The 22,579-nt window shown below is 45.6% G+C and overlaps 1 protein-coding gene across 1 annotated transcript; it reads right to left on the bottom strand.

Moving 5' to 3' along the window:
- Window positions 1-651: 651 nt before the first annotated feature.
- Window positions 652-2,053, bottom strand: LOC101542838 (C-C motif chemokine 13). The gene is made up of 3 exons (XM_004608838.2): window positions 1,978-2,053; window positions 1,131-1,245; window positions 652-844 (listed from the first exon to the last, which is right to left on the bottom strand). The coding sequence occupies exons 1-3, from the start codon at window positions 2,051-2,053 to the stop codon at window positions 652-654; spliced, it is 384 nt and encodes a 127-aa protein (XP_004608895.1).
- Between the last annotated feature and the right edge of the window lie 20,526 nt (window positions 2,054-22,579).

Below are 22,579 nucleotides of genomic sequence, written 5' to 3'. Positions count from 1 at the left end.
GTGGGGAGGACCATGTGGGGCAGAAAGGCAGGAGAAAGGGAGATCAATTAGAAGCCAGTACCAGGAAAGGCAACTACTTTCTAGAACATTCTGGTTGCTGAGCCAGGTCCTCAGGCTAGCTCATGGACAGGGCTTCCTTCCACCTGAAAACCTTTGATTCCTTTGCCATCTACCAGCAGTTTGGAGTGCCCTCTGTTGGATATTGGAAATTACCCCTAAAGAAACAACCGAAGTCTCATTTTAAAGCTGCCTTTTCTGCAAAAAGTCAGCAGTTTGATGATGACATCCATCTCCCTCTAATAACATAATGGACAGTCACGTTCACAAATCACCTTCTAATTGGACCATGGTTGTCTTTAATTTTCTGAATTTTACACATGTGCAGCCCCTGGGGAGAAGGGCTGGAGAGAGATCATAATAAACCCAGCTCAGAGGGGAGACCAAGGCTCCACCACATAGGAACCCACTGCTCAAGTTGTATTTAAAAAAATCATTAAAAATCAAAAGAAATATTCCAAACCAGCAAGAGTGGAAATACTCTTAAATAGTATTTAAGACAAAGCATGTTTTGCAGGACAAAGCAAAAAGCAGCCTCCTTGAAGATCAGAGTCGAGTCAGTCCAGCGTGCTGATCCCGGTGAAGTATCCCCAGTCATTCCTCATACTCCCGCGTGGCCACCGCGTGGTTGGAAGACCGCCTGGACTCCGGGGTAGTGGTCCGCAAGGGGCTGGAAGTGTTGATGACTTCTGAGTGTTGAGATTTCCCACGCAGGTGCTTTATGTAGTTCTGAACCCACTTGTCCTTGGGGTCGGCACAGATCTCCTTGGCCTTCTTGGTTCTGAAGCTGTGAGAGAAAGAGAGTGGTCCAGGGAGACAGAGATGGGGGGTGGGGGGCTGCCTTCATCGGGCAGTGCTGTGGGCAGCCAGCTGCCCTGGGGGGTTACCTGGCCCGAGCCCATGGTGTGACAGCTGGAGAGTGGAATGACAGAGCATCTTTTGACCGTAGGGTCCCCTGCCAGTCTGACTTAGTGGGGCATCTGTCTCAGGCAGAACTGGGCGTGGCGGGGTGGGTGGGCGGTGAGGAGGCGGGTGGGGGGGAGAGGGAGGGTAAGAGGGATGATTCTACCCACATGACGGCTTCCTGGGAGCACCGGCTGCTGGTGTTATGATAGCTCAGCAGCCTCTGCAAGGGGATCCTCTTATGGCTAAATGTGTAACAGCAAGTGGAGGGGAGGCCAAGAGCATCTAGGAATAAAGGCACAGAGGGAAGAAGCCCATTAGGAGGCGCGAGGCTTTGCTTGGCTGGAGCGCAGTAGAAAGCAACTGCAGGGGAGGCAAGGTGAAGCAGGAAGGAAGGAGTGAAGCTTATGTACCCCAGCTGCAGTGCTCCTGTCCTCGGCCCCTCCCTCCCCACCCCTGTCCCCTGGTGGGGTGGGACCTCAGGCACGGGGACAAATGTTTCAGTGGATGTGCTCGGCTGCCAGGCTGGGGGTTGTGGTCTATGAGGTACCAAAGGAAGGTCTTGGCTGGACTCTCCAGTATGCAGAGTTTGGGAAACTCAACTGGGAACCAAGAGAAGATCCTGGGTTGGAAGGTGGAGGAGTGGGACGGGGGTAGAGGATGGGAGCATGAATCTTTTTTTCCCAATCTGGACCTCAGATTTCTGCTTCCAAACCACGAGTTTTCAGGGACTGGAGAGATAGTACAGCAGGTAAGGTGTTTGCCTTCTATAGGGCCGACCAGGGTTTAACTCCCAGCATCTTTATATGGCCCCAGAGTTATTCCTGGACACTGAGCCGGGAATAAGCCTTGAGCACTGCCGGGTGTGGTCCCCAAACACAACAAAACAAAATAAATCAAATGTTTCCTGCGGAGCTGGGAGGACCCCTGCCGCTCTGATGGGTCCTGAATGGGGTCTCAAGCTTCCTTGCAGGCAAAGAGACAGAGGTGAGCGGGGAGGGACAGCAAGGGGCTCACCTGGCCGAGCGAGCAGCTGGGTGCTGAGGGTGGCAGCTGTGAGCAGCAGGCACAGAAGGACAGCGGAGACCTTCATGGTGCAGGAGGACACGCGGGGGCCGGAGGATGGTGCTGGCTGGGCCCTCTGACCTCTCTGCCCATCTGGGGCTTGGCCTGTCTTTATAGGAGCTGTGAGGGCAGGGTGGGGTGCTCTCAAACAGTTCTGTGCCTGGACAGGGTCATGGTCAAGCCTTGGGGAAGTAGAGAGGGATTCAGGATCTGCTGAGTGGGAGGAAGTGCTGCCCTGATTTCTAGGAAAAGCAAGGAGGAAGCTGAGGCTGCAACAGATGGACGCAGGGTACAGGGTACGGCTTCCTTGCAGCTGCCCGCCCTCCAGAGGGAGGAGGACACATGGATGTGCTGACATTCGCCCTGGCCAGGGTTCTGGGAGCAGTTCCTTGGCCAGGTTCCTTTCTCCTGTCAAGGAATAGGACCTAGTCGCCGCCCACGAACGGCTCCTCTGGCTCCTGAACGGCCATGATCCCAGAGGCACACAAACCAATCTCGGAACCCAGAGGCTTTTGGCAGAAATCCGTCCGGATTTATTACTAAAATATCAGAAATCCAAAATTTCTGATACGAGCATATGAGCAACATCATATGCTCTTCATAATCAACAATAGAAAACAAATTTTCTAATGAGGTCTTTTCAACAGGTCTGATTGTTGGGGAAAATTCCAAATAATAATGGTGGATCTTTTGTCAAAATATTGAATGTGCTCAAAGTGGAAAGAGAGTAAAGTGGAAATCACCTGCCACACAGACAGGGGTGTGGGGCAGGGATGGCGGGTATACTGGGGTTCTTGGTGGTGGTGGTGGTGGAAAATGTGCACTGGTGAAGGAATGGGTGTTTAATCATTGTATGACTGAGATTTAAACTAGAAAGCTTTGTAACTGTTCTCACAGTGATTCAGTTCAAAAAAAAAAAAAAAAGAAATGGGAACTTGTGGAGGGCTTGGCTCATCGTATACATTGTCCTGACCAGGAGTTACCACCATGTGCATTGACAGGGAACATATTTGGGACACTAAGTAATCAAGTCCCGTGGGACATGAGTGCTGGTGTCAGAGGGAAAGTTAACCTATTACAGAAAATCACCAAGGAGACTCACACTTTTTTTTTCCTTTTTGGGTCACACTTGGCAATGCTCAGGGGTTACTCCTGGCTCTGCACTCAAGAGTCACTCCTGTCAGTGCTCAGGGGACCATGTGGGATGCTGTGGGTGGAACCCTGGTCAGCCGCATGCAAGGCAAATGTCCTACTCCCTGTACTATCGCCCTGGCCCAAATTCACACTTCCTTTTTGTTGCAGGGACCTTATTGTTCCAAGCCCAGGTTTCTGCACCAGCCCCATCTAGGGGCTGTTTGGCTGCATTCAGGGGCTGCTCACACTGCACACACATAGAGATGCACTGAAAACCACTGCTGTGTCCAGGCTCTTTGCTCTCAGAAGGACTCTTGCATGCATAGACCCGCTGGTGGCTGGGGAGGGGAGTGAGCAGAGCAAAGAAAGGGCTCTCTTTGCTGCGGGCCTGGCTCCATCCTGCAGTGGTGTGCCTGTGCTAGGCTATAGGAGGGAGTGGGCGTGGTGGGGAAGAGTGGGGTGCCCACAGTGGGTGCTCCCAGAGGGGGTCCTGCCTCCGTGTGCCTCTGCTCACTCAGCCTTGCCTGGCTTCCCATGTTTGCCAGGAAGATCCTCTCTTTGCTTCCTGCCAGTCCCAAGTCTTCCCACCACAATCACACAAGCGCAGGGAGAGGCAAAGGCAGGAACTGAAGAGCTCAGGGTAGTGAAATAGCAACAACAACAACAACAACAAAAAGGTTAGACCAGAAAGGCTTGATGAAGTTTAATGTGGATTCTTTAACAAGCCTGTCATGAAGCTACAACTCTCCCGAGACTGATGATGACAAGGAGGAGAGTGACAGCCCGGCCAGCTGGAGACGTGCCCATGGCCACAGTCAGCAGAACGTAAGAACTTGATGTCAATAATATATTTAGACTGATTGGAGACATTCCTTTGAAAAATGTAGCTTACCAGATGGCAAGGAACACGGATGAAAGTTAAGTCTACAACTATTCAGGAAACCGCATCAGTCTTTGAAAAATCTCCCCACACAGTCAGCTTCGGGCACTGAAAGCTCATTTATTTGAGCATCCTAAGGATGGGCCGTTCCCAGCTCACACAATCTTTTCTGAAGGACAAGAAACATAAGTGTGTGCTCTTTCACATTGCTCTCAGCTATTTGTGCAAGGACATACACGGCAGTTGAAGCTGACTGATTGTGTTCTGGTTGAGCTCCCACCAATGTTCCTCCCAAGGGAGTGGAGAGTCAGAAACACTCGATTTTCACAATAAAAAGAATGCAGATTGGGAAAGAAAAAAAATGAAACCATAATTATTTGCAGATGAGATGATGATATAATAGAGCGCCCGGGAGATGCCACTAAGAATCTGCTAGAATCTGCTAGAAATAATAAATGAATACTTTTGGAGGCAAGTTACAAAATCAATATGCAGGTGCTGCATTCCTATGTATACACAGTGAGTAAGAACAAGAAAAATCCTGTTCAAAATTGCATGCATTTAACTGTTCAGGAATAAATACAAGAAAAGAAGGGGTTAAACTATTTGATGAAAACTTGTAAGAGAGTTAAAGGGTGTTGATCCAGGCACTAAAATAAGAAAGGAACCTTCACATTCATGTACAAGGAGAAGTCAAGGTGTCTGTTGATTTTGATTAAGAAAAACATCTAATGGGACTCAACCCCTCCCAGTGGTAAGGACACATCTCTCTGCTTCAGTACCTATTTTTTTTTTATTGGTAAGTGTTTAGAAGCTGGGTTCTGGAATCAGTCACTCATGGATTCAAGCCCTGTATCTGTTTGTCATCGGTTATGTGATTTGGAGCAAGCTGCTCACCGATTTGAGGTTGCTAATTATTACAATCTGTGTGAAACTGTGAGATTCCCCTAAGATCATGCCTGGGAAGAACTGGGCACAGTACACAAACCCCCCTTCTAACACATCGGCAGGGAGTGCTGGGTTGCTGGTCTGAGCGCCATGCTGATCTGGGGCGGCAGGAATGGAACTGAGCTGCCTTTGGGCCTCAGTGGGAGTGAGGCTTGGGGTGGGAGTCACCCCTAAGTCAGCAGAGGCTGACCATCTTAGCAACAGCAAGAGGCCAGGTGGGACAATTTGACTAAGAAGCTCTGGGCTGATTGTAGTTTGGCCAGTCACCATGGTCTCAATGATTGTAGGATCCCTAGAGAAGAAAAGAGCAGCCCTCAGGCACTGCTGGCTGGAGGCAGAAAGCTCGATGGCTGGGGTTGAGACACAATCCAAGTCTCCATGGAAATAATTCAGGGTTCTTACCCAGTTAAGCTAAGCAAATTCTTATTTTAAAAAAATTATTTTATTTTTTAATAAATCACCATGAGGTATCACTGTATCACTGTTGTCCCATTGCTCATCGATTTGCTTGAGTGGGCATCAGTAACGTCTCCATTGTGAGACTTGTTACTGTGTTTGGCATGTCGGATACGCCATAGGTAGCTTGCTAGGCTCTACCATGTGCCGGGATACTCTTGGTAGCTTGCCGGCCTCTCCAAGAGGGACGGAGGAATCGAACCTGGGTCGGTCACATGCAAGGAAAATGCCCTATCAGCTGTGCTATCTCTCCAGCCAACCATGAGGTAAAGTTACAGATTTGCAAACTTTTGTGCTTACGTTTTAGTCATATAATGTCCGAGTTCCCATCCCTCCACCAGTGCCCATTCTCCACCACCAAAGATCCCAGTATCCCTCCCACCTCCCCCATCCCATCCCCCCCATCCCACCCCGCTCTGTGGCAGGGCATTTCCTTTTGCTCTCTCTCTCTCTCTCTCATTTTGGGTGTTGTGGTTTGCAATAGAGGTATTGAATGGCCATCATTAGGTCTATAGTCTACTTTCAGCACGCATCTTCCATCCCAAGGGGCCCTCCAAGCACTCTTTACTTAATGGTCCCTTCTCTATCTGATCTGCCTTTCCCCCCAGCATGTGGGGCTGGCTTCCAAGCTGTGGAGCAATCCTCCTGGTGTACATCTCTACTATTCTTGGGTGTAAGTCTCGCATTCTGTTACTTTATATCCTACAAACCAGTGCAATCTTTCTATGTCTGTCTCTGCTTCTGACTCATTTCACTTAATATGATACTCTTCATATTTATCCACTTATATGCAAATTCCATGACTTCATCCTTTATAACAGTTGCATAGTGTTCCATTGTGTAGATGTACCAAAGTTTCTTTAACCAGTCATCTGTTCTTGAGCACTCGAATCTTTTCCAGATTCTGGCTATTGTAATCAGTGCTACAATGAACATACAAATGCAAATGTCATTTCTACTATACTCTTTTGCCTCTCCGGGATATATTCCCAGAAGTGGTATTGCTGGGTCAAATAGGAGCTCAATTTCTAGTTTTTTGAGAAGTGTCCATACAGTTATCCAAAAGGGTTGAACCAGTTGGCATTTCCACCAGCAGTGAAGGAGGGGCTCTTTCTCCCCACATCCTTGCCAACACCAGTTGCTTTTGTTCTTTTGGATGTGGGCCAGTCTCTGTGGTGTGAGATGATATCTCACAGTTGTTTTGATCTGCATCTCCCTGATGATTAGTGATGAAGAGCATTTTTTATGTGCCTTTTGGCTATTCAGATTTCTTCTTTGAGAAAGTTTCTGTTCATTTCATCGCCCCATTTTCTATGGAGTTGGATGTTTTCTTTTTGTAGAGTTCAACCAGTGCCTTATATACCCTTGATATCAACCCCTTATTAAATGGGTATTGGATGAATATCCTTTCCCATTCTGTAGATTGTTTTTGTATTCTGGTCACGGTATCTTTTGAGGTGCAGAAACTCCTTAGCTTAAGATAGCCCCATTTGCTTATCTCTGTTTCCACTTGGTTGGTCAGTGGTGTGTCATCTTTGAAGATACTTTTAGCTTCAATGTCATGGAGAGTTTTGCGGATCTTGTCTTCAACATACCTTATGGATTCTGGTCTGATGTTGAGGTCATTAATACATTTTGATCTGAATTTTGTGCATGGTGTTAGGTAGAAGTCCGAGTCCATTTTATTTTATTTTTGCATGTAGCTGTCCAGTTTTGCCAGCACCATTTGTTAAAGAGGCTTTCCTTTGTCCACTTCACTTTTTTTCTCCCTTATTAAAGATTAAATGATCATATATTTGAGGGTATGTGTAAGGATATTCCACCCTGTTCCATTGGTCTGCAACTATTCCTTTGTTCCAGTACCATGCTGTTTTAATTCTTACCGCTTTGTAGTAGAGTTTAATGTTGTGGAGGGTGATGCCTCCCATCGTCTTTTTCCCAAGAATTGCTTTAGCTATCCGTGGGCCTTTGTTGTTCCATATGAATGTCAGGATTGCTTGATTCATTTCTTTGAAGAATGTCACGGGTATCCTTATAAGGATTGCATTGAATCTGTATAATGCTTTGGGGAGTATTGCCATTTTGACAATGTTAATTCTCCCAATCCATGAGCAGGGGATATGTTCCCATTTCCTAGTGTCCTCTTTTATTTCATAAAGTAGCATTTTATAGTTTTCCTTGTACAGGTCCTTTACCTTCTTAGTTAAGCTGATTCCGAGGTACTTGATTTTCTGAGGCATGATTGTGAACAGGATTGCTTTTATCATGTCGCTTTCCTCTTTCTCATTATTTGCGTATAGGAAAGCCATGGACTTTTGGGTTTTATAGCCTGACACTTAGTATACAAGTCAATAGTTTCTAGTAGTTTCTTGGTAGAGGCTTTAGGGTTCTCTAAATATAGTATCATATCATCTGTGAATAGTGAGAGCTTGATTTCTTACTTTCCTACCTGGATAACCTTAATATCTTTTTCTTGACTAACCGCTATTGCAAGTACTTCCAGTACTATATTGAACAGAAGTGGTGAGAGTGGGCATCCTTGTCTTGTCCCTGATCTTAGAGGGAAGGCTCTTAGTTTTTCCCCATTGAGGATAATGCTTGCCATAGGATTGTGGTAGATGGCTTTGACTATATTGAGGAAAGTTCCTCCAAAACCCATTTTGGTGAGAGTTTTCATCATAAACAGGTGCTAGATCTTGACAGATGCTTTCTCTGCATCTATTATTATGAACATTTTTTATCATTTCTTTTGTTGATATGATGGATTATGTTGATTGATTTCCAAATGTTAAACCATCCTTACATCCCCAGGATGAAGCCCACTTGGCCATGGTGTATGATCTTTTTGATGAGTTGTTGGATTCTATTTGCTAATATTTTGTTTAGGATCTTTGCATCTGTGTTCATCAGAGATATCGGCCTATAGTTTTCTTTTTTAGTGGTGTCTTTCTTTGCTTTTGGTATTAGGGAGATATGTGCCTCATAGAAACTGTTTGGGAGTTTCTGTTTCTCCAATTTCCTGGAAAAAGCTTGAGAAGAACTGGCAATAGGTCTTCATTAAATGTTTGGAAGAATTTGTAGTGAATCCATCTGGGCCTGGGCTTTTGTTTTGGGAAGACTTTTGATTACAGTTTCAATTTCCTTGATATTAATGGGTCTATTCAGATATTCCAAGTCTTCTTGGTTCAGTTTTGGGAGATTATAGGAACCCAGGAATTTATTCATTTCTTCTAGTTTCTCTTGTTTCGTGGCATTCAACCTTTTGAAGTAGTCTCTGATGATCTTTTTAATTTTTTTGGTTTCTGTTGTGATATTCCCCTTTTCATTTCTGATTTGGTTTATTAGGATTCTCTCTCTCTCTCTCTCTCTCTCTCTCTCTCTCTCTCTCTCTTTCTTTGTGAGTCTTGCTAGTGATTTATCGATCTCGTTTATATTTTCAAAGAACCAGCTCTTGGGGGCTGGAGTGATAGCACAGCGGGTTGGGTGTTTGCCTTGCACTCGATCAACCGAGTTTGATTCCCAACATCCCGTATGGTCCCCTCACCACCGATGGGGGTAATTCCTGAGTACAGAGCCAGAAATAACCCCTGTGCATTGCCGGGTGTGACCCAAAAAGCAAAAAAAAAAAAAAAAAAGAACCAACTCTTGGTTTCATTGATCTTTCGGATTGGTTTTCGGGTTTCCATGTCATTAATTTCTGCTCTAAGTTTTGTTATTTCTTTCCTTATACTTGGTTTGGGTTCCTTTTGTTGGTTTTTATACCTGGTTTGGATTCCTTTTGTTGGTCCTTTTCTAAGATCTGATCTTGAGCTGTGAAATCAAGCTATGTCTGTGAGCACTTTCTTCCTTCCTGAGAAATGCTTGCAGTGCTATAAATTTTCCCCTTAATATGGCCTTAGCTGCCTCCCATAGGTTCTGATAACTCGTATCTTTGTCCTCATTTGTTTCCACATATCTTTTGATTTCTTCCCTGATTTCCTTCCTGACCCACTCATTTTTCAACATTGAGTTGTTTAATTTCCAGGTGTTTAATTTGGTTCTCCACGTCTGTGTGTGATTAACTTCTATCCTCAGTGCATTGTGGTCTGAAAAGATAGTTGACACAATTTCTATCTTCCTGATTCTATTGAGGTATGTTTTGTGACCCAGCACGTGGTCTATTTTGGAAACTGTTCCATGTGCACTGGAAAAAAATGTGTGTTCTATTTTGGGGGATGTAAAACCCTGTATAGATCTATTAGCCCTTTATCTCCTATTTCTTCCTTCAAAGTCAGTATTTTCTTGCTGAGTTTTAATCTTGTTGATCTATCTAGAGGCGATAAGGTGGTGTTGAAGTCTCCAATTACTATTGTGTTGCTAGTAATGTCCTCCTTAAAATGTGTTAGCAGTTGTTTTAAGTATTTAGCTGGCCCCCTCCTTAGGTGTGTATATGCATAGGAGTGTGATTTCTTCCTTATGTACATATCCCTTGGTTAATAAAAAGTGGCCTTCACTGTCCCTTCTAATATTTTTCAACCTGAAATCTATGTTGTCGGATACTCGTATGGCCAATCCGGCTTTTTTTGAGGGAGTTTTTTGCTTGCAGGATTGTTTTCCATCCTCTGACTTTGATTCTGTATTTGCTCTGACTGTTCAGATGTGTTTCTTGCAGGCAGCAGAATGTTGGGTTCAGTTTCTGAATTCATCTTGACACTCTGTGTGTCTTAATTGGTGCATTTAGACCATGGACATTGAGGGAAATTATTGTCATGGGGTTTCGTGCCATCTTTCTGTAGGGGTTTGTTGCACACGTGGGGGTTTTTCTTGTCTTAAAGTAGGCCCTATAGTCCTTCTTTCAAGTTTGATTTTGAGTCTATGAAGTTCATGAACTGTTGTTTATCCATGAAATAGTGTATATTTCCTTCGAATTTGAGTGAAAGCTTAGCCAGATAAAGTTTTCTTGGTGAGGCATTTATTTCATTGAGTTTTTTCACTATCATTGTCTTCAGGCTTGGAGGGTTTCCTCTGATAGTTCTGCTGTAAATCTAAGGGGTGCTCCTTTGTATGTGATTTCCTTCTTTGACCTTGCTGCTTGCAGTATTGTAACTCTATCCATGGCATCCATCATTTTTACTATGATATTTCTTGATGTTTTCTTGTTAGGGTCTCTTTTAGCTGGCACCCTTAGGGCTCCTTAGATCTGGATGCCTGCATTCTCCAGCTCCGGGAACATCTCAGCAATGATACCTTTAACTGTGTCTTTTTCACTGGGGTTGCTCCCCTGTCCTTTTGGTACTCCTATTATTCTTAGGCTGTTCCTCCTGAGGTCATTTCCTAGGACTCTGATTTGACTTAAAGCTATTTTGAGGTCTTTTCCCATAATTTTTTGTTGCCTGTAAGTTTTCTGCAGCTCATCTTCAAGCTCACTGATTCTGTCTTCGGCTGTAGACAGTCTACTGTTGAGGACACCCACTGAATTTTTTTATTTCAGCTACCGAAATCTTTATTCATGACACTTCTGTTCGTAGCTTTCTAATTTCTGCTCTCATTTCTTCCTGTATTTATTGGTTGTCCGTTCCACTGTTTCTTTCATGTCCTCCATTAATTTACTGAATGCCTATTCCACCATTACCTTGAGTTCATTGAACATCTTCAGCATTTCATCTCTGAATTCTTTATCGGAGAGTTTGTATTTGTGGATAACCCCTGGTGAGGTCTCTGGAATGGAATCTTTTCTTCATCCTCTCCTCATGGTAGGGATTTTCGCTGTTTTTTCATATTGTTGTGGAATTGTGGAGGTGGGACCTTCCAGTTCTCTATTACTATTCCCTCTTGCTGCGATAATGGATTCTGGCTGAGCTCAGTCGATGGTGGTCTCCTTTTAACCCTTCTAGAATACCTCCTTCCTCTCAGGTGCTCCTCCGTGATTTATGTGAGGCCTCTAGTAAAGCTTTGGAGGATGTGATATTTTATATTGGGCTTGTACAGCTTCTTGTGTTCACTGATAGTTTTGGTGGAATTGGCAGAGGTGAGTGGGCTATTGGCCTATTGTGATTGAGATGGCCAGGATGTTCTTCACAGAATTAGATGATGGAGATTGAAATATTTCAACACTGGCGGGGGTGGGGGTGGGAAATATCTGCGTCACCACAGGGGGCCATGCCCCCTGTCGCAGAGGCCACACCCTGCCGGTCCTGAGATGGTCCCCGGGCTGGCCTGGGCAGACTGGGAGCTCACACACCTGGGGAGGAGAGAAGCGGTGCTAGGAGCCCTGGGCGCAGGGCGGGGGGCGTAGAAATCATGAATGGAAGTTCTTAAGTCACTGGTGCAGCGAGGGGAATGGGCACAGGTTCCTTGCAGGAAGGACCCATTAGTCCCAGCTTGCTAGGTGAAATACTTGACACTTTCGGTGATGAAGCTGAAAAGCTGGAGGTCTACACTGTAAGTCTGTACCCAAACCTTCTTCAAGGGACCTGCTGCTGTGTGCCTGGGGACAGGGATACTGCGGTCCCATGAGATTTGTTCAATAATGATTCTAAATGAGCAGCATGCTCTAGGCAGCCCGCCAGTCAAAGTGGAAACCTGGAGGAAGGGTATTTCCATACCCCTAATTCAGTTATGGCCAGAGCAGTTCCATACTCTATTTTCCAACCCTAACACCTTCATTCAGCAGAATCTTCTAGAACCACAGAATCCTGTGGTTTGAGAATCATTCTGTGCTCTTGCCTTCTGCCCGAAGGTGTCTAAGTGTCAGATCAGCGCATAGTAGAATTTGCCTCACCAAGCAAGGCAGTAGCTTTGGGGTGTGTGTTTACCTAAAATCTATTTGCAAGGAGCCATTTATTGATATAAACTTTCTCAGAGAAGCAGAGTTAGGCACTCTGAACTCACACTTCCTCTTATTCACCTCTATAGTGCTCCAGGGGATGTTGAGGACCACCTACCACCTTTTCCCTTCATGACACTCTACTTGACTGCTGGAGTGGCCAGGGAAAAGGGGCGGGCACTAACAGGCATTCTCTGGCTGGCCCTCTGCCCCAAGGGTAGCAAGGAAGGAGGAAAGAATACACCATCACAGTGAGTACTGCCCCTGCAAGCATTGCGAGATAGCTTACTTGCCTTCATCCTCCTTCACACCACTACCCTCTCACCTGCCCACACACTCTTAATTCTCTCGGGTCCAAACAAAAGTCATTCAAGGTCTGGGGAAAAATCATGTCTCATCCACAAAGTTTTTTCAGCGTGTAGCGTACCAACTTCTCAGGAGACCCTATCTTGCTCTGAAGTGGACAGGGGTGACCTACCAGGACAAGTCCTACTCTTTCTGCTCCAGAAAACTGTGTCAACTTTGGGGGGAATTTATTTTCTGAATTAGTGCATGGTGAGAAATAATTACTGATGATTAGAGGGCCCAAAAACCACAGCGCAGCCAGAGAAATGGCTCAGAGGGCTGGAGCACATGCTGGAAACCCAGGTTCAACGCCTGACACTATATAGTCCCTTGAGCACCTTTGAGCACTAGACTGGAAGTAACCCATAAACAGCCAGTTAAAAAAAAAAAAGGTCATATGCGCGTTCCGCTGGAGATCTCTCCGGCCCGCGGAGAGACAACAGTGGAAAGCGCTCCTAATTGGGTGGGTTCTGTGAGCGGTCCCGATCTGAAATAAAACTAGTGAGGATAATAAATAGGGGGCCCAAGACGACACATGCCGATCAAGGGCAACTTTATTAACAGCCATGCTTTTATGTACCAACCCCCTGCTAAGAAAAGAAAATAACTTTTCTTAGCAGGGGGTTGGTACATAAGTTGTCAATCATCAGGGAAGTGTCTTCTCAGACCAAATAAGGAAAGGTTCGGGGCGTTATTTGGTGGGCTTACAACATTCTCCAAGAGTAGGTTGAGAAATAGTGGGGAGAGGAAGGCAAGGGTTTATCTGGCAGGAGTATCTGTCAGGAGGAATGCACAAGGCTTTTAGTGTAGAGGAAGGCATTCTACTTTACGGCTTTTTGGCGCCTCTTAGTTAACTGCCCTGGGCTACTTTTACCTCTTGAGTTTAGCTATTTCCTTTGTCACAAGGGCACCTGTGCCTCAGGTTATGCAAAGCTGGTTCCGGTTTGTCCAGGGTAAAGGTTTCGGGGTCCTCTTTAGTTCAGGGTCCTGAGCAGTCCCCAACATCTCCCCCCTTTTTCTATTATAATAATGAGTGAGTGGGTGGAGTGCCTGTCTTAGGTTACTTGGTGGGCTCCCAGTTCTGGACAAGGCAGTGACCAAAAAGGTTAGAAAAATGTATACATGACTGTTCGCACCCAGATACTGGCACCAAGCTATCCCCATCTTAGGCATTTCCACAGCCGGGAACAGAGTGAGCAGGGGCTGTATGCCAGGTGCTTGAACTTCGCAAAGCTTAGGGGCTGAAGTGTGGGCTTTTCCAAGTTATCCAGCCCTTCGGGGTCGTGTTGGGAGAGCTGCTGATAGTGGACCTGTACTGAACGTTTGGTTGCCTCATCAACCTGGTTCTTAATGAAATTTGTGAGTTGGCGGAATGCCCATGGGCCAAAGGAAACTAGCAGTAAGAACCCAATGAAGGGTCCAAGAAGGCTAGGCAACAGGGTCGAGAGCCAGGGTGAGGTGGAAAACCAATTTTTATACCAAGATTCCTCCTGGTCTCTCAATCTTTTCCTTTCCTCTAAGCTTTCTTCCACTTGTCTAATGCTATCCTTAACTAGCCCAAGCTTATCTTTAAAGAAACAGCATTCCTCCTAAAAAGCGGCACACACTCCCCCCTCTCTCAAAAAGGCCAGGTCAGGGCCGTGACTGTTAAGGTGGAAGACCTCAACCAGAGAGCCAACAGTGTCAGTTAGGTATAGAAGGCCCTATTTAAGTTTGCGGACATCAGCCTCCACAGCAAGGGGCAGTTGGTGGAAGTTTTCCTGAGAGGAGACAAGGGAGTAGATGCCCGTACCGGCGCCTGTAGCACCCAGACCGAGGAGGAGGGCAATGGTGATGGCAGTAACAGGCTCACATCTGTGGCGCAGGAGAGAGGAAGAAGAGGAGAAGAGCAGGGCATCGGCAGGGTGAACCGTGAGGCGTGGCAAAAGCAGAACCAAAATGCAGTAATCTCTATGTGCCAGAAAGGCAGATGTAACAATGTGAGGAGTCAGGCCAAAGGAACAGGCAAAGTAGGTGGCATTGGGGGCCAAGACGTAGGAAGGATAGAGGGTGGCATTAACGTGGAGGGAGGAATTGGATATAAAAAGAGTCTGATTGCAAACGGGTACTAAATCATAGGGGGGGAGCATATTGGGCCCCAACAAGCAAAGTCCGGATCCCACCACTTGTCCCAAAGTCAATCGGTGCGTGGTCTCCACTTCCCAGCGGAGCTCGTAGGCATCAGAGACGTTCAATGGAGAGCCGAGGACAGCAATGCCTTCGTATTATGGCGGTTGAGAGGAGTAGCAGATCCAGCATTGGTCATAGGCGGGGTCGGTGATGGCGGCAGCAGAGGCGTTGACCATATCCAGGATGAGCTGAGAAGAGGGTGCTGGACCCGCAGGCAGAGTAGGACGTAAGAAGGATGTGGGTGGCGGGGTCCCGGAGGGCGCCGGTGGGTAGGGACGGGGGGCAGGGGGGCGATGATGGTGAAGGGCGTTATTGGGGCCCATGGAAATAGGGCGTGAGGAGAGGGCAGTTTTTAGAAGGCGAAGGGAGAAGGGGAAGCCTTTATCGTAGCTGAGGTGATATAGGCGAAGACCCCAGGACAAAGTATTGGACCAGGGATGCCGTTAGCCAGCAGAAGTGAATTGGATGGTGAGGAAATTACACGCACGATTGCAATTGATAGAGGGCGTGCGAGGTGCTTGTCAGACCGTGATAAAGTCCCAGGAGGAGGAAGATTTCCAATAGGTGTCACCCGTGGTCTCGCAGCCCCAGGTGGCACACACACACAAAAAAAAATCGGATCGGGGCGATTGCCACAAGTGCGGCAAGAGAGGGGTCATGTTGTTGCCTATGGCGGCCGCCAGGGCAAACATATATGGGGTCAGAGAGAGAAGTTTCTGACGGTGGTGGCGAGTGGAGCAGTCAGAAATGATGCCATGGCCAGGAACGGCTTTGGGCGCGCGACCGCCAGCGTAATCAGGGAGAGACCAGAAACTGCTGGGCATCGGGAGGGCGCAGAGGTCAACCCAGAGCTTGGGCCAGGGTGTAGTGGGAGACAACGTGGAAGTGGAGTTGACAACATTGCCCGCTTCATTAAGGACTTGCCAAGTAAAATTAAAAATCCGGTAGGAAACAGAGGAGGCACTCAAAAAAAGGAGGGGGGCTAAAAATCAGAAGGAGATGGGGAAAGGGGAGATAAGGGGGCAGGGGAGGTGGAAGCATGAGCCCCGTCATGGTGGACAGGAGAGTCGGGCGTCACGGAGTCCTGGACAGGGTCAGCGAGGTCGAGAACCGCAGCAGTCAGGTCGGCAGGACCTTGTGGATTGTGGAGTCTGGGTCAGTACCAGGAGGATGAAGTTTACTCCAGGTGAAGCCATAGCAGGACCAGGAGTACATTAGTAGGTGTTATCTGTTAAAATATAAGCATAGACTTTTCCTCCTACAAGGAGGTTTCCCACTATTTCTTTTTTTGTGTGTCCTAATGCAAATATAAGAATCAATTGTTTCCCAAGCCCTTTCTCATTCACAAAGTTGCAAGAACCAGATACTTGGAAGAGTCAAAAAACTGGATTAGCCAGTCTTATCTGCTGGGCAAAAGTGTGATTAGAATTCACTGTTGAGGAGGGTCTGCATTTTCCAGTCTGACTGGGGCAGAGCTGGGAATGCAGGGGGATGGGTAGATCCAGGGAAATCTTTAAAAACCCTCGAACTGACATCTGAGATTAACTCCTTATAACCCTGAGCTAAGTAGCTTAAAAAAAATTTTTGTTATCAAAAAACTCAGATCAAATAAAACACTGGTAGGACAAGTTTTGCAACCAATTTTAGAACTCTAGAAAACTCATGTTTTAACTAAACCATTACTCTTCGAACCTGTTTTTACTACAATTATTTCAGCTCACATTCTAATAATCCAATGCAGATGTATATGTACATTGACACAACAGCATAAGACCTTTAAACCATCAATTTTTATGAAACATGAGTAAACCTTCTTTGGCTTAAGTTCAACAGTTTTTGTACCTTAGTTCAAATCATGAGCTTTCTAACTTTATCAATTCCACAATACAAACATTCTGTCAAACACAAAAAGAGCCCTTTGGTATTTATCTGTTAAAATATAAGCATAGACTTTTCCTCCTACAAGGAGGTTTCCCACTATTTCTTTTTTTGTGTGTCCTAATGCAAATATAAGAATCAATTGTTTCCCAAGCCCTTTCTCATTCACAAAGTTGCAAGAACCAGATACTTGGAAGAGTCAAAAAACTGGATTAGCCAGTCTTATCTGCTGGGCAAAAGTGTGATTAGAATTCACTGTTGAGGAGGGTCTGCATTTTCCAGTCTGACTGGGGCCCAGCACAGTTTGTGACATGAAGAGAAAAGGCAAAACGCTTGCAATCCTCTGGGTGGAGGGGAATGGAGAAAAGCAATTCTTAAGAATAAGGACAATCTTAGAGCTGCCGTGGGGAATAGCCGACGGGCAAGGGAGGCCAGGCTGGGTGGCGTCTATGGGGATCATAGTTTTATTTATTTCCCGGAGGTCATGAAGGAGCCTCCAGTTACCGGATTTCTTTTTTATCACAAAAATGGGGGTGGGGTGCCAGGCTGTTCCTGCACAAACAACTTGGCGGCCTGTAATTTTTCAATGGGAAGGGGCCCTTGGTGTCAATTAGTAAAAAGCCCATTTGTGAGAGAATATCCCGGCCCCAGGGATTGACAGGGAGCCCAGGCAGAACATAAGGGCATACAGTCCCGGATTTGCCCTCCTCGGTGCGCCAATCAAGTGGGGACAAACTTAACATAGGGTTTTGGGATTGGCCTGTACCCTGAAGGTGAGTCAGCGAGGAGGTGAGGGGTCACTCTTTCGGCCAGTCTTTTTTGGCAATGATCGTTACAACTGCACCAGTGTCAATCAGACCCGAAAGCTCCTTCCCGTTGATTTCTAAAGTTATCATGCCCTTGTCCGGGGGCAGGGATTCGGGTTTCGGAGGGGAGGGGTCAGAAGCAACAGTAGGAAGGTCCGAGAGGGATTGGGCGCGAGAGGTGGCGCGGGAACAGCCCCTGGAGACCACCTCTAAGCGCTTTTGGGCCGTGCCAATAATCTGGGCCGAACGAGGGTTGTCATGGGCACTAGTGATAATGGATTTGAGGAACGACCAGTATTGGAGCATAAATCTTTTGTCAGCCTCCGACCCTTTAGAAGCAAAAAAGGAAGTGAGCGCGGAGGCTACCCGCTCCCAAGAAACACAATTGATCGTGGGACAAGTAACAACAAACCAGGGACAAATCTTGTGAACAAAAAGGAGGAACTTTAAAATAACCCTATTCCTAACCCTAAAATAACCCTATTCCTATTCCTTGCGAGATGTCTATCACGCAATTCTTCCTGAATGCCTTTAATAAATTCAACTTCCTGGCTAATACCTGACCCCATCTTTAAGAGGGGTGAATGGGACGGCGGTGGAAAGGTACCTTATTAGACTAACCCAGCTCTGCGTCGCCCTAGAGGGAGTACCTGACGCCTTACGAGTGGCTCCAGACTCGTCTCTGTGCCGTCCGATCGGGTGGCCTTTCTCACGAATCCACGCTGGGTGCCAGTTGCGCGTTCCCCTGGAGATCTCTCCGGCCCGTGGAGAGACAACAGTGGAAAGCGCTCCTAATTGGGTGGGTTCTGTGAGCGGTCCCAATCTGAAATAAAACTAGTGAGGATAATAAATAGGGGGCCCAAGACGACACATGCCGATCAAGGGCAACTTTATTAACAGCCATGCTGGTTTTATACTTTTCTTAGCAGGGGATTGGTACATAAGTTGTCAATCATCAAGGAAGTGTCTTCTCAGACCAAATAAGGAAAGGTTCGGGGCGTACTTTGGTGGGCTTACAACATTCTCCAAGAGTAAGTTGAGAAATAGTGGGGAGAGGAAGGCAAGGGTTTATCTGGCAGGAGCATCTATCAGGAGGAATGCACAAGGCTTTTAGTGTAGAGGAAGGCATTCTACTTTACGGGCTTTTTGGCACTTCTTAGTTAACTGCCCTGGGCTACTTTTACCTCTTGAGTTTAGCTATTTCCTTTGTCACAAGGGCACCTGTGCCTCAGGTTATGCGAAGCTGGTTCCGGTTTGTCCAGGGTAAAGGTTTCGGGGTCCTCTTTAGTTCAGGGGTCTGAGCAGTCCCCAACAGTCATAGGGGCCAGTGGCCTTCCGCTGTGAAAGGATCATCCAATCATTTTCCCTCCCTGCCAGAGAAGGGTAAACGGGACCATCCATGCAAACTTGATAATCTGCACACAGATGACCTCCTTAACCCACTGGCATTTTAGCATCTTTCCAGTTGTGCTGTCAGTCTAGATACTTAGAATTTCTGGACAGTGGTCCTTTCTTTTTGGGGAACTCCCTTCTTGTGGGGGAACTCCCTTCTTTTTGGAGATTGCCCTTCCCCCTGACTAAGTAGAATTGTAGACAGGAAAAACTTATTTGACACACATTGAAACTGAGAGTGAATGGGGAAAAGGAAGATTTTCCAATAGGGCAGCAGTTTTGTAAGAAAGTTTTATAATTAAAAAAAGAAGACACAAGCTGACTAATAATTTTAGGAAATAATTCCTCAAAAGTCTAAAAATGAACCTGGGGTTCATTAGCACACTTGGCATTAATATATAACTTCAAAACATTTCCGATTTTTTTCTTCTTCACACGATGTGAACACCAGGAATTTCACTAGATATTAATTAGTGTTAGATTTATTAAACCAGTATATAAATTAATTATAAATTAATATAAATTAATTATATTTATTAATCAATAAATTAATAATTTAATAATCTATATATTTGTTGATTCATATCGAAAGTTACTATATATTCCTCAATCACTTTTAATTAATAGTGGCAGGCTAGTTGTCTGTGTTACAGAAGTACCATAATTCCCCTGACGCGACCTTGATATTGGCTGTTAGGTGTGTTTTGCGGGGTTCTGAATAAGGCATCACACACACAGTACAGCTCTAACAGAATCACTGTTGATTCCATAGACATGGAAGTCAGGATCCTGGGCCAATCTTAGGATCAGTTTCAGCCCATTCAAATATTTTCAAATGGATTTTAATGTTACTTCTATGTCAATACAATGAAATACACCTATCTTTTAGTCTCTATAGACAAAATGCAGCCACTGCTGCATCAGGAGGGACATTTTAGTCCTTCCTGAAAGTTCACCCCTGCCTTTTCCAGCTAATGATTCATCTCCTAGAGGCACTTATGTCCTGGACCCCTTTCACCACCACCATCTGCTCTTGCCACTCGGTGTAAAAGGATCCTGCCGTGCACACAGCTTTCTGTCTGAAATCTTGTCCTTCATATAGTGGATTTTTGTGGTTGTTGTTTTTGTAAGAATCTTATTTGCCTGGATTTTCATTTGTTTAATTTGGCAGTGCCTGGAATTGAACCCAGAGCCTCACTATGCCAGGAAAATGCTTGAATCCTGAGCCACACCCCTGGGTCCGTGCTGAATAGTTTGTTTAAAAGAAAAATCAGAAGTCTGTTCCTTTCATTGTTTAGTAACATTCAATTGTCTAAAAATGTGCATTTTATCCATTTTCTTTCAAAGACACTGGAGGTACTTCTGATTTTGTGGCTTTTATGAATGGAGTTGCAGTGAACTCTCTTGTTCAACTTTTTCTCTGTTCATATAGACACATTTGTTCTAAGTTTTTAGCTAAAAGTGGGACTTCTGAGTTTTTTTTAATTTTTAATTTTTTATTGAATCATCATGTGAAAAGTTACAAAGCTTTCAGGTTTAAGTCTAAATCATACAATAATCGAACACCCATCCCTTCACCAGTGCACATGTTCCACCACCAAGAGCCCCAGTTTACCTCCCATCCCCAACCCCCTGCCTGTGTGGCTGATGATTTTTCACTTTACTTTCTCTTTACTTTGATTACATTCGATATTTCAACAGAAAACTCATCATTATTATTTGGAATTTTCCCCCAACAATCAGACCTGCTGAAAAAGCATCATTTGATAATTTGTTTTCCACTGCTGAGGATGAAGAGCGCATGAGGTTGCGTGGCCACTATCGTGGTCGTGCAGTTTTGGATTTCTGGTATTTTAGTAATTAAGTCCAGAGAAATTTCTGCCAGAAGTCGCAGCACTGCAAGTTCATGCCTCTGTTTAGTAGGCCTTATAAGATGGCGGTTGCCACGCCACTGGGAAAAGGAAAGGCCTAGAGAGAAAACCTTTCCCCTCCCAGGGTGGCATGGGGCTGTAGCTTAGTTCACAGTTTAGAGATTTTTCTGCAAGAAGCCCTGCAAGAAGCCACTGGGTGCTGAAAGTAGTTAGTTGGCCTCCAGGATCATGGGCGTTCAGGAACGGAGGAGCTGTTTGTGAGTGGCCGCTCAGCGTCATGACTGGGCAGAGAACTGGGACTTCTGAGTTTTAATAGAAGCATATGCTTATTTTTATTAGAGACTGCCAAGCTGTTTCCAAACTCTTACCAGAAGCATTTAAGAGCTTTGTTTGCTTCTCTCCATTCCCAGCAAAGCTTGACATTGTTTATTTTTTCCATGTTGGTGGGGTTTTAGTCCTATTTTATTATCAGTTGTGTTTCAATGACCATTTGTGTTGTATGTCTTTCTCTATGGTAATTGGCTATGTTAAACAGTGTTTGTGGATTGTCTCCCTCCCTCCCTCTCTCCTTCCTTCCCTCTTTCTTTCTTTTTTCTTTCTAATTTCCTTCCTTCCTTCCTTCCTTCCTTCCTTCCTTCCTTCCTTCCTTCCTTCCTTCCTTCCTTCCTTCCTTCCTTCCTTCCCTTTCTTCCTTTCTTTCTTTCTTTCTTTCTTTCTTTCTTTCTTTCTTTCTTTCTTTCTTTCTTTCTTTCTTTCTTTCTTTCTTTCTTTCTTTCTTTCTTTCTTTCTTTCTCTCCCTTCCTTCCTTCCTTCCTTCCTTCCTTCCTTCCTTCCTTCCTTCCTTCCTTCCTTCCTTCCTTCCTTCCTTCCTTCCTTCCTTTCTCTTTCTCTCTCCTTCCTTCCTTCCTTCCTTCCTTCCTTCCTTCCTTCCTTCCTTCCTTCCTTCCTTCCTTCCTTCCTTCCTTCCTTCTTTCCTTCCTTCCTTTCCTCTTTCCCTCTCTCTCTCTCCCTCCCTCTCTATAAAAACTTGAGTTCACATCAGTACCTCCAACTGCAAACCAGAAACCCAGATTTTTATTCTAGCCCTCCAACATTCTTCGTTTTCCTGAAAAAACAGCCCAGCATTAACTGACTGGCTTTCATTGTCTTCAACACAGTTATTTATTAATTAAATTCATCTCCAATTCACCATTCTCCTAGCTCTGTGGTTAATTAGCCTCACACCTACTGGCCCTACCTTGTGTGCTGCTTTTCTATGTCCAACCAGTCACCATGCGGGTGAGATTCCTGATCTTAGCCCTTGGTGTTGACCCTGGAGCTGACCCTGTGCGCATAGCCAGAGCTGGATAATATGCATCGTTGAGTGTCTAGTCCTAACTGAAAACTTGCCCATGGAGGTCCATCCAAATACTGAAGCGATAAGCAACATAGAACAAAGGATCTAACAACATAGAACAAAGATTACTGACAACATAGAAAAAAGAATCAGTAAGACAACCTAAGACCAGGATGTGTGTGCAAAGTTTTCACTGGGAAAACCCTCCAAGATTCAGGACTAAAGAGCAGTGGAATGAGGTGCAGAAGCAGAAGGAGAGTCACTTTGCAAAGCCAGCATAGTGAGGAAAGAGAAATGATCTTCCAGAGCTCCCCGAGAAGCCCACAGGATAACCCCCAGTGAAACCTAGCCAGGAAAATGGGCAGAGGAAAGGCCGACTCACCCTTCATTACCATTCAAGATGGTACACAAGATAGTAGTCAAGCCCGGGAGCAGAAAGCAAGGAGTGGAGTCACCGAGGGCAATGTTAACAGAGAGACAGCATGGAGGGTTGGTGAGTCATGGGGCACCGGTTTACCCAGGCAGCACCTAGAG

Source organism: Sorex araneus, chromosome 3 (assembly GCF_027595985.1).
Source record: "Sorex araneus isolate mSorAra2 chromosome 3, mSorAra2.pri, whole genome shotgun sequence".
In the NCBI taxonomy this organism is placed as follows: Eukaryota; Metazoa; Chordata; class Mammalia; order Eulipotyphla; family Soricidae; genus Sorex; species Sorex araneus.
Note: the sequence above shows the minus strand (reverse complement) of the source record. Positions and strands in the feature narration are given on the sequence as shown.

Excerpts from the sequence above, each read along its gene's own strand:
- LOC101542838 (XM_004608838.2), bottom strand. The coding sequence starts at position 2,053 with ATGAAGGTCTCCGCTGTCCTTCTGTGCCTGCTGCTCACAGCTGCCACC. Across the intron at positions 1,246-1,977 it reads CCAGCTGCTCGCTCGGCCAG|ATGCTCTTGGCCTCCCCTCC; the intron begins GTGAGCCCCTTG and ends CTTTATTCCTAG. Across the intron at positions 845-1,130 it reads TGCTCCCAGGAAGCCGTCAT|CTTCAGAACCAAGAAGGCCA; the intron begins GTGGGTAGAATC and ends TTTCTCTCACAG.